General features: G+C 42.0%; 1 protein-coding gene across 1 annotated transcript; it reads left to right on the top strand.

Annotated features, from left to right (window-relative positions):
• The first annotated feature begins 1,596 nt into the window (after nucleotides 1-1,596).
• Nucleotides 1,597-11,803, top strand: LOC139666500 (protein FAM171A2). The gene is made up of 8 exons (XM_071545750.1): nucleotides 1,597-1,732; nucleotides 4,287-4,514; nucleotides 4,708-4,800; nucleotides 5,401-5,559; nucleotides 6,185-6,364; nucleotides 6,609-6,722; nucleotides 7,366-7,492; nucleotides 7,719-11,803. Exons 1-8 carry the CDS (start codon nucleotides 1,636-1,638, stop codon nucleotides 9,208-9,210), a joined length of 2,490 nt encoding a protein of 829 aa, XP_071401851.1. The 5' UTR covers nucleotides 1,597-1,635; the 3' UTR covers nucleotides 9,211-11,803.
• The last annotated feature ends 194 nt before the right edge of the window (nucleotides 11,804-11,997 follow it).

The raw sequence follows: 11,997 nt of genomic DNA, 5'->3' as shown, positions 1-11,997 counted from the left end.
CTTGTGAAATTGTGATGTTCAAGCGTCCCGTAACATCATATTTGTATACAAATATTTTATTTTATTTTATTTACTTTCAACAACACATCAGTGTGTCCACACTTTGCATGTAAGTTCAAGACCCTAAATGAGGAAAAGTCAAACAATTTCAGGGAGAAAAACAGAGGGTAACCAGTATTTCGGACAACTCAAAAGTGGAAAAGGGTCAAATTGACCCGCAACATAATACGTTTGAATTCTTTTGCACTTCGGTTCCTTTCGGAGGCAAATAGTTTTAGTTTAGTTTAATTTTCATACACTCTTTAGATGTTTTTTCATGCTTAGTCTTACTCTTACTATAGTTTTAGTCAACTATAATAACCTCACTATATGCAGGCCATCAGTGGAGAGAAGAGTTTACTCCTCTCCACTTTTAAAATTATAAATGTATCAAACTACACATTATGTGGTTGTATGTATTCTCTTCATATTATAATTTAACTGATGAACTGTACTTATGTGAAAGTGAAGCATTAGGCAGAGTAAAAATAGCGTGAGACAGTTGGTTTCAACATGTGAACCTGCAGGACTTGAGTGAACTTTGAGTGAACTTAGAGTGAACTTGGAGTGAAAAACCCCCTGTGTTGTTTTCCTCACCGAGACAGCCAGCAGTGTCAAGTTCAAGCTTACTCCAGAACAAACTGTGGCTGAGGAGGTTCACCACATCTTCTCTTATCTCCAAAACAACAACAAGAAAGCATGTACTCTTACACTGCCAACAATACATTTCATAGATATCTCTGAATGTGTTTAGAGATGAGTGAAAACATACAAAAAATGACCAAGAACAAATTTAAATGTCATCTACATGTCATCTACATATTATTTTTGTTTTTTTGTAGATTTTGAGACATTTTTCAAAACATACTTCAAAGTGTATGTGAACTGTATTTTTTCCTGTGTGGGCTGGTATAATAAATTAATTTACCATGAATTATGACTACACAGGTTTATTTTTACAGAAGAGGATTCGGGCCACATGTGAAAAACATATTTGAGTTCTGAGATTAATCTCAGAATTCTGACTTCATTCTCAGAATCTCAGAATTCTCACTTTGATCTCAGAATTCTGACTTTACACAGACTTCTGACTTTATTCTCAGAATCTAATCTCAGAATTCTGACTTTACACAAAGACTTCTGGCTTTATTCTCAGAATCTAATCTCAGAATTCTGACTTTACACAAAGACTTCTGACTTTATTCTCAGAATCTTATCTCAGAATTCTGACTTTGATCTCAGAATTGTCAGTTTAATTTTAGAACTTTTTTTTTCCTCATGTGGCCCTAATCCTCTTCTCCAGTCTCCGGTCTATAGAAACACTGGGAGCCAATCAGACAATGGGGGGAAACGCTGTGGTGTGGAATATTAAGAAGGTGTTGGTAGCTATTCCTTCTGAGATCAGTAGAGGGAAATGTAGGACAATTTTCCCTCCACCCGAGACAATAAAAACAAGGCAAAACCTACAGACGGCAGCATCTCAGCACCATTCTTATATAGGCATCCGAGAAATGTCTGAATAGTCAATAGCTCAGCAAACTGGGAGAAATATGGATACATGGCCGCCGATCTGGGACTAGAGATGTAGTTGCAAGGATGCCAGCCAACTACATCTCTCGTTTGCTCCTCTTCGTCTCTATCTCCACGGTTTGGGAGGCGCTCGCCAAATCTCTTCCAGATCAGGGAGCATTTGGTAAGCTCGCCATACGGGGATGCAGCACAATGAGAAGATGGGAGTGGTTGCATTTTTATTTTATGGCTTTTGTCGACTAACCGTCGATTCTCGCAGCGGCGCGCTCTGATAATAACAACGCGAAAGAAATAGATTTTTAGAGGAGGATTTTCTGGCGAATCCGCTGGATAACGTTAGTTTTGATTGTCAGTTCATGCTAGCAGCTCATTAATATCCACGGGGCGATATCATTGACAGGGCTGCTGTAATGTTTGACGAATAATTAAACATAAAAAAATCCATGCGCATTGTTTATGATATGAATTTGAGTCGTTTGAGAAGCTGTATGCTCATAGGCCTTGTCTTCAACATAGCCTATTCTCTTGTAAGAGCTGTAACGTCAGGCCTAAGTTACTGTACCCTAGGCCTGCATGTCGTTTTTTCCCCCCGCACATTAATGACAGTGTAACACAGATGGCTTGAGGTGAATTTATACATGTATGTCAGTTACAAAACCAAAAATCCAGCAAGAGTGACCATATGGGCCTGAATGCAATGGCATGATGTAAAATGTTGCACTGATTTGACCCAATGCTGTGACAGCAGGCTTACAATCTCCAGTGTTTATATTGAGCATGCATTTTGAAGGGCATCCTGTAATGAAATTATGTATGCCCAAAGTCATATAAGCTGCAGGGAAGTCCACTTTCCCTTCCCTGCCGCAGGAGGGAGGTGAGGATGGTCAGTGTGGCTGTTCACATGTGGCTCCAGAGGTTGGGGTTTGAACCTCTACACCAGGCACACTTTGTCGTTTCTGATTTAATAGACCCTCTATTTGGTTTCAGATTGTCCGAGAAAATCATTCATGTGTCAGTGCTCTCATCAGTTGCTTTGAGACTGAATGAGGGCTTCAGTTGATTGATATCTCAGATGTGTTGGGGTGTACAGTGACTGACCCCATTTTGCAGTAGCTTGTAAACGGATGATGTGAAACACCACCAGCTTCACCTACCAGCCTCCAGAATCTATTACTTTGTGTGTCAGCAGTATTCCAAATACATTGTCTTCTTAGAAACTTGAACACTAATGATGTAGTGGTGATATGGCACTTAACTATGACCTCTATTTGGTGATCGTCATAAGGTAAACAACCACCAATATAAACAGAAAATGTGTTATATTTTAAGGAAAGGATGTTTTTTTCCTTGATAGACTCACAACTTAATAACTTAATCATAACCTAATCCTCACAATATATCAGTTTGATACTACTTACTATGATACATACTATGAATTTAGGTCATAAAGCCTAAAAAGGTGGATACTCTGAGTTTAGGAGAGTTATCCTCCTCCACATCCCTGATGAACACATATTAAAGCACTTAGAGTGATAAACAGAGATGCAGTGAAAATTCCCAGCCACTCGATGTGAGACTTTGGCACTCCATGTTCTATCAATGGACGCATCTCAAGCAGACAGTGTTTTAAGTGTGGAGTCCAGATTGAGGAAATCCTCTCGACGCTCACAAGGGAGCTTTTATTGAACCAATTATGGTAATGGCTGACAGCCTTTATACACGCACTCAGATACCCTCAGCCACACACTAGCGTACACACACACACACACACACACACACACACACACACTCTGCCTAGTATCTGAATGCACCCATTAGTGAGACTGTCACTGAAAAGTTCTGCGTCGAGGGGTTTGAATTTGCAGCTAGAAGGCTGGAGGCTAGAGGAGGATAGCTTGTCGTGCTACATGGACTGTGCCGTGCTAGGAAGCACAACAAGCCAGCTTTTGGAGAGTCACTGTGTAGCCATGGAAACATCCCCAGTGTGACCCATATCCACGCTGTCCAAGAAGCAAGATGAGAAACAAAATGTTCTGGGGCTGAAAAATGATGTATAAGACCTAGGAAAACAGGGTAAAAATAGACATGTGATGGATTTCTCCGAACGGTGTTTCCCCAGTGACTGCAAAGTGCGAATGCAAATATCATATTATCCAACGCTGTTGGAAATTATTGGTATATATCTGATGTTGTTGGTTACTTTATGCTACCATTACACCCTTCATTTGTAGGTCATTTCGGACTAGATCATTACACAATTGTGGGGTTGAAAGACAGCCAAGGGTGACTTGATAAATTGGACCATACTCAAGTGTCATTACTGGTCTAATACTATAATCGGACTACGCAAGCCTAGTAAATCGTAAAGCTGTACTTTTGATTGAGTGCAGCAAGTAATCCAAAAGACCAAAAGTTTCATCTATGACAGGATGGCAAAACATGTTCTTATTAATACAGTAAGCCTGTATAAGACTTCCATTAAGGAAAATATCTATTCTATTCTATTCTATTCTATTCTATTCTATTCTATTCTATTCTATTCTATTCTATTCTATTATCTATCTATTCTACATGATGCAAGGAAACCAAATAGAATACTTGGTCAGCTTGTTAATGTTCCAGGGAGCCAAGATGGGAATCAAGTTAACAAGATAAACAGATTAAACAAGGGATAAAATATGCAAAATGACTGGATCGTTCTCTGTCTGGTCTTACAGAAGTGCAGATAAAAGTCCAGGTGTTCGACAACAGCGACCTTTCACCTTTGGCGGATGCTCAGGTGGAAGTCCATGGCAATCAGACCCTCTTGGCGTCCAGCAAGGCAGGTGGTGACGGCGTGCTGAGGGTCAGCTTCCTGTACCGCGCAGGAACATGGGTCATCATTACAGCATCGAAACAGGACTACGTCACCAACTCTGTGCCCTGGCACTCCAGCCGCATCCCCTGTAAGTCGCCACGCCCCGAGAGAAAGCAGCTTATTTAGCACTGTCGACTGTCCCTGTTTTGTGTTTGATGATTTTATCACACTGTACAATCAGCTACTTGGTAGGATCGCTCCAGCCATTTCTCTTGCACTTGTGTCTCCCACCTCAGTGTCGTTATCACACTTGTAAATCTTTGGTGTCTCTCTTCTTCTAGTGTATGCGTCAGTCAGCCTGTACCTCCTAGTCCAGAGGCCGGGCACGCTCATTCTGTACGATGATGTCCTGCAGGTGCTGTCTGGGTCACCAGGTAAGAACATATATCCATTTTGGAAAGGAAACCCTATTTTATAAGTCGTGTATTCTCATTTAAATCCGTCATTCTGTCTTGCCTTAAATCTATGAAGGATCATTCGCTTACTCCAAGGAATTGAGTCATCATTTTGTCATTGCAATTTTTGTGAATCACAATGGCACATTTCCAACATTTAGATGGATTAGATAATAACCCTGTTATGACTACCCGCGAATTTGACCCTTAAACTTTCCCTCTATCATATTCCAAATCAATTTGCCTCCAAGGGAGAGTGCAGATAGATTCACACCCCCCTCCTCTCTCACGTCTGTTCGTCTGTCGGCCTCCATAGAATTCACAGCTCAACATTTAGATGACCCTCGATTATTTGCTGCTGCTATCACCATAGCAACAACTGCAGCAGGGTACTTTACTACAGCTGTTACAAATCCACCTCAGTCAGAGCTGTCATACCCTTCATATATCTGTCATAAACGGAAATACCAATAAACATGTGTTAAATATACACCTACTGAGAGATTTGGAGCCAAAAAAAAAAAAAGCATAGGACTATAATAGGATTCACAGACTGGGAGTGAGAGTGTTGCTTTGCAGGTGCTCGTAACCAGCCATTGGTGCAGCTCCAGAGGAAGTCCCTTCAGCTGCCAACCAGCTCCAACTACACCGCTCTGTCTGCTTCGCTGACGACAGCCAGGAGCCAGTATGAAATTGGTGGCTTCCCCTACCTGCTGGGCCAAGAGACCAACAGCTCAGGTTGGTGTCTGTCTGAGGAAACAATGTGGATGAGATGACATGAGAATTATCTAAGATATTTTGAAAATTATATGGGAATGATATTGAATTTTAAAGCACAGTCAAGCAAAAAGGATATATACTATCTTCATAGTCTGCCCCAATGGCACATGACAGATTGCCTTTAAAATAGTCTTTCTCACCCAGACCTTGATTTATAGAAGTTTGCCAAAATAATGCAATAATAAAATGGCTTTTTATTAGAGATGGGCTGATATATCGAAATTCAATATATCGCAATACAAAAGTGTGACAATACGTATCATGGGCAGAAAAATGAATGATATTAGCTACATTTTATTTTGCTGTACTAATCACAAATGAGATGGCTTGCTCATCACAATTTCACAAGCTGTCCATTGAAATTATGTTATTTGCACATTCTAGCAAGCCAATGACATTTCTAGAAATATTTGTGGCTCAGAAATAAACATAATTCTGCACAGTCAGACTTTGTTGTCACCTTTTATTTATTACATTGTATCGTGTTTGTATCGAATCGTCTCATCCCTACTTTTTATGACTAAATAAATTGTATGACATGATATGGATAAGAAGCTGATAGGAATTACTTTTTTATGTCCAGGCGCTGAAATAGGGTGGACAGACCTGACAGCATTGGCAGTGGTCAGCATCCAGCTCTTTGACAAAGATGGCGGTGCCATCCAGGTCTCGGATCCGATCCACGTCTCTGTGCCACTTCCCTCTGACACCCGCAACAGGATTGCCACAAGTGTACCAGCTTGGGTGTACCAGCCTAAGACGGGTAAGGGAAATACATGAAATATACTGTAGATACAATGGAAACACTTTGCTCTAGAACTGACATAGATATATGTGATAATTAGCTTGATTTAATTAGATAGCTGTTAGATGTTAGCTGATGCTCAGTAATGTAAAAGGTCTTTGGATAGCGAGTTGAAATTGAGGTATAACATAATATTTTCCTTCGACTGTTTCTGTTCCTCTGCTTTTATATATGCAAGTGATAATCATTTATATTTCTCCAGGGTTGTGGGTCCGGAATGGGACTGGGTACATCAAAAAGGAAGGCACACAGTTTGTCTGGAATGTTGTGGTTCCTCAAATGGGCTATTGGTTAGCTGCCTTCCCTTCATCTTCAGGTACTGCAACTCATCTCACCCTCTGTGCTGTTTGTGCTGTTTTCCATCTCCAGTGTTGCTGCTGTGTCAGTAGATGTCCCTGTGTGTCCCTTGGCAAACAGGAAACACATAATGTAATGTCTTCCTTAGTATTGCAGCCCAGGTGTGGTGGCAGAGTTGAAATACAGTATATCCATAACATTTTTCATTTCCTGATTGAAATTGGTACAGGGAAATATTTTAATTGGTGCCTTTGTCAAAAGGATTTTACGACAAAAGCAACACTCAAACACTCATATGTTTATGTTTAATTGCTTGTGGCTCAGCCACACTGCTATAGCACATTATCCATGTTTTTGTGATACTGGATGATGGTAATGTCACTGTAACATCATTTCCTCAATCCAGGGTATCCAAGGTAGGATGTCTCATGCTGTGCCAAATTCTCAAGCTTTCTTTCCAGAAAGTTCCTTTCCCACTTCAGCCCCCCTTCACAGATCCAGTAGGACTAGTTAGGTGAAAGCAAAATGTTTTTCACCAAAACATCAGCAGCTTTCACCCATCTGGTCCTCTCAGATCTGCTGAAGTGTATGAACCAAGTTCATACACAAGGTGAACTTTCAGAATGTTTCTGAGAGGGCTTCTGCCATAATTTGTCTTCCAGGCATGGGTCTGGGCCACCCGGGCCTGAGGGACATCACCACCTACCACACCCTGTTCCTGCTCTCCATCCTGGGCTCACTGGCCCTGCTGGTGCTCATCCTGCTCTGTGTGCTGCTCTACTACTGCAGGTGTGGGGAGCGTAGGCGCAGGTCTCACTTTTGGGCTTCTATTAAAAGCAATAATGAGAGGATTGTATCACTGATTTAGGTGGTGATGATTGCGATGATTGTGATGATTGATCTATGTAAATGTAGGTTTCATTTTATGCTCTCACGAATGATACACGGTGCTTTATGGGATCCCCCCCAAAAGGTATGTGTTTATTTCTGACTTCTAGTCTCTGTTTCCTTTTAGGCGAAAGTGTTTGAAACCACGCCGACAGCAAGGCAAATCCCACACTTCCAATCTAAATGGCTCTAAGAGAGACCAGGGCACATCCACTTCACGCCTAAATCTCATCTGTGGAGGACATGTTGAATCCGGCCCTTCTAATGACACTAGCAAATCTGACTTGTCCCCTGCTCGAGACTACCAGAGCTCAAGGGAAGACTTCGCTAAGCATGTTCCAGCTCACAAGCTGCGGCACTCGAAAGGAAAAAATGCCTCAGGTCCCCAAAGGGGTGAAAGTTTCCCCATGAAGGTTACTCGCGCCACAGAGACCAACAACCTGGACAACCCTTTACTGCATGAAGACTACAGCCGAAGCTACAGCCCCATGGAAGACAAGGAGTCTGAATATCACCGACACCACAATGCCAACGACAATCGGGGATACTCGTCCGATCCTCCATCCCCACCTCGCTTCCAGGGCTACATGCCAAACCAATCTGACAAGCCCCCAGAATATTCAGCATCAGCAGCGGACAACCTTGCCAGACCCACCTCCCTCAACACCCAACCAGGTCAGATCATCTTCTGCAGCTCCATCGACCAGATGAAGGAGAACATGTACCGGAGCATGGTCCCAACCCTGGTCATCCCAGCCCACTACATGCGTCTATCCTCTGACTTCTCTGGCAAAGATGGCAAGGACCAGAAGGAACAAGACAAAGACGGTGCGCAGATGGGAGGAGGCCAGCAGCATCATCACCACTCCCAGAAACAGGGCCAACAGCAGGGGCAGCAGAGTGGATCCCAAGGTGATGACTCAGAGGAACCGAGTTGGGCCTCTGACTCCTCTGGTGGGCCTGTGACCATCCCTGTGCTCTTTAATGACTCCACCATGGCTCAGATGAATGGAGAACTGCAGGCTCTGACTGAGAAGAAGCTACTGGAACTGGGTGTGAAGCAGCACCCGCGGGCGTGGTTCATCTCCCTGGATGGACGTGCTAATGCCCATGTGCGCCACTCCTACATAGATGTTGGCAATGACCTCAGTGGTGGCGGCGGTGGATTTGGGGGTCCCAGCAGTGCTATCCGAGATATCAACCTTGAACCACCTCTGGAGTCCCAGGAACGCAAGTCAGCAGCGAACCGGAAGGGGAAAGATGACCGCTGGGGCACGGGGGGACGGAAGGGACATGGTATTGGCGGCAGTGGTGGAAAGACCTATTCCAAGCTAGCCTACCCAGACCACAGCGAGCCCAGCAGTAGCGAGGGACGCCCAGTGTCACCTGAGGAGAATTCCCTCACCCCTCTTCTGGATGAAGGGCCTTCATCGCGGGGATCCACCATCCCCAGAAGGGGACGTAGTCGTGTGAACAGCAGCCGCAGCAGCAATAGTGAGAATCGCCGCGATTCCATGACCAGTCCCGAGGATGATCCTGACGACAAAGACGAGAACAAGAAAAGCCCATGGCAGAAGATTGAAGACAGGCCTCTCATGGTCTTTCATCCCAAGAAGTAAGCTTTTTGAACTCACCTTACTGAACACTGGACCTCTAACAATCTTTCCCATGGGCAATCTTTCTACATCCAAAATGAAAAAGTAGGAAGAAGAGTGTTATTTCAGCAAAAGAGATCACAATAAGCACAACCATGCTTCACTGGTCAATGATCAGGTTTTATTTGATCTGTGTGTTTCTGGTGAGGTGCTTTTGCACTTTCTGATCACTCTCATAGTCTCACTGTCAATTACTTCCATTGGTTTTCACTGAGATGATCTATTGTAGACTGAAACCTATTCAATTAATTGTGAATCTTGTCACCTATACATCACCGAACCAATGTCTGAGCCATTGCATATGCTGACTGTGGAAATAGCCATTTTACAGAGCAAAATATAAGTTGTAAGAATAAAGCACTTACTAAAATTTGATGATGGATCAAGTTTATCCAGTATTTGGAAGTGGATGACAATTTTATATGGAAATGATGGACACTTAGAGGATTGGATTAGCATTTCCTTCCCTGGACTTGTATTCTACACAAAGGCCCACATTGACGTTAGTAGATGTGCACCTGTGTGTCCTTCGCTACTCTCCTACTCTCCTACTCTCCTACTCTCCTCCAAATCATAACTAGGAAAAGTTGAAGATTTCACAAAAGGAGACAGCTCCCCAAAGCCCAAACTATCATTTTTTTCTTGAGAATCTCAATGGTCTTATAGTGTAAAATGTTTTTTGGCCCCCTGTCGATGGATCATGCTGACTTTGAAGTCCAACATGAGATGTGCATTTTGCTCCTTCAGGGATGTACTTGATTTCCTCTTCCTTCTGTACTGTGTTCATGTATTGTAATTACTTATTCAGATAGTAATGATTTGAAATGTTGGTCATCATGTTCAACTCTTTCTATCATCCTTTCTGTCTAGTTCATCGATATATAGTAGTGATCTACAATTCTGCCAAAATAATGCATTTCTGCCTTTCTCCTGTTGTTGAGACTTTTTTTGGCTGATAGAGACTTCTTTGTGATTTCTGTTGTGTAAATAGACTCCCTGGCATTTGAAAGACCGCTTGGTACAGGAAGGTTGCATGCATATGAATGTATGAAATACACAGAAGGCACCAAAAGCCCCCACAGTTCTTTGGGCTCCTGCATAGACAACCCCTAACCCCTAAGAAACTTGGGTTAAGTCTAAATAGATATGGCTCAGCAAAAACATCACTTACTTAAAGGCCTATGTATTCATTATTCTATCAAGATCTACAAGGGTTGTTTCTAGACAGAGCCTGTACCACTTCTCTCCTGTAAGTGCCTTCTTTCACATAGGATTGAGCGATAGGCATGCAGGTCCTTTTTAAAATGCAGTTAGTGAACGGTCATGTCAACTAAACTAACCCGTCGATATCAGCGGGCACTAATAAGCACACTGCATTGCAGTAATAACAACACACATCACTCTGGGGAGCATGCCTGCCAAAATTGATAACAAAATGACTTTTTTGCGCCTATTATGTCCTTGGATTCATAATTTCTTGTATCTATCCTTTTTTCACCAGACTTGTAAATGGTATGAACTTGAACTATATGAGATTTTATGTGTATATGATGCTGTATGTGCATGTAATCTGTAGAATAGGGTGTTTTTAATGAAACTTTTTTGGAAATTGTCCAGGATGTTTGGCACAAAATATGATGCACTGATGCGTTGAATTATGTTGCCAAATTAACTTGGTTAGATTAAGATACACTGAGTTTCCCTTAATCCACTTCTAACAAAATTCACTTCCGGTCGTAAATGTTTACAACAATAACATACTGACCAACACGCTCCCGCTGTAACTAGCATCACCACTGCCTATGACGCATCAACAACTGTGAACTGTATTAACTATATCATGAAGAGGATTTGAATCTTAACAGCTCACCAATACAGAATACAAAATTTAAAGATGACAACATTTTTCTATGAGTGTTTTTCTTTGCAGAAGCCTGTCATGGAGAGTGATAGGTTGATTATGAAGTGAAAACCTTTGAAATCTTCTAGACTGTATAAAAGTCATGCTGACTTGTTGGTCCTTTTCACCATTTGCTTGCTGTTCATAAGCCTGTGTGAGTAGCCTACAGTACAAACTGAAAATGTGATGTAGTTCAAAGTGTCAAGAATAACAGCCATGAAAGAATTCCTACTGACTTGTTCTGTCCTCTGCTGTAAATGTACCTTCTGGACCGGATATGACATTATTATGAGTTGTGCAATTGTGGCTTTCCTTGCTGGTTTTTTGTTTTACATGAGAAATGTTTTCTCAGTAGATTGAGTTTTTCTTGAACAATGTTGTGAACTTGTGTTTGGACAGAGTATTCAATCACGATTGATTTACACAAGGTTATGACTTCTGAAGGAACTAAAGCTGCGAGAGGACACATCAAACATGGTTAACTGTGCTTTGTTCCTGGTGTAGGGTTTCCAATAGTACAGTACCTATGAGGGTCAGGAGGGTTTAAACTGTAGGCCTACATCCTGTGTGGAAATCATTTGCTTCATAAACCTGGTCAGTTGTTTGTAAACTGTAAATTGATTCTTTCTGTACATGAGACAAAATAGAAATAAATTTGTTTCCACAGTCGTTTCAGCATTTGTGATTTTATTTAGTAAACGGGGTGTAATGTAAAAGTGTGTTGAAAAAGCAATTTAGCATGTAGGCCCACTCTTTCTGTTATGTGTGCAGTAAGTGTAATGTACCTTTAAACCAGATCAGGATAAGCTGCAAAGTCACATGATGAGGGTGTCATGTGATTATTCAATTGT

The sequence above is a fragment of the Centroberyx affinis genome, unplaced genomic scaffold (genome assembly GCF_046629955.1).
Source record: "Centroberyx affinis isolate AG114_WGS23_722 - 3 ecotype Tasmania unplaced genomic scaffold, CSIRO-AGI_Caff_v1 ptg005038l_1, whole genome shotgun sequence".
NCBI classification, from domain to species: Eukaryota; Metazoa; Chordata; class Actinopteri; order Beryciformes; family Berycidae; genus Centroberyx; species Centroberyx affinis.
Note: the sequence above shows the minus strand (reverse complement) of the source record. Positions and strands in the feature narration are given on the sequence as shown.

Coding starts and splice junctions, on each gene's coding strand:
- LOC139666500 (XM_071545750.1), top strand. CDS start 1,636: ATGCCAGCCAACTACATCTCTCGTTTGCTCCTCTTCGTCTCTATCTCC. Junction 1,733..4,286: donor TCCAGATCAGGGAGCATTTG/GTAAGCTCGCCA, acceptor CTGGTCTTACAG/AAGTGCAGATAAAAGTCCAG. Junction 6,723..7,365: donor TGCCTTCCCTTCATCTTCAG/GTACTGCAACTC, acceptor TTTGTCTTCCAG/GCATGGGTCTGGGCCACCCG.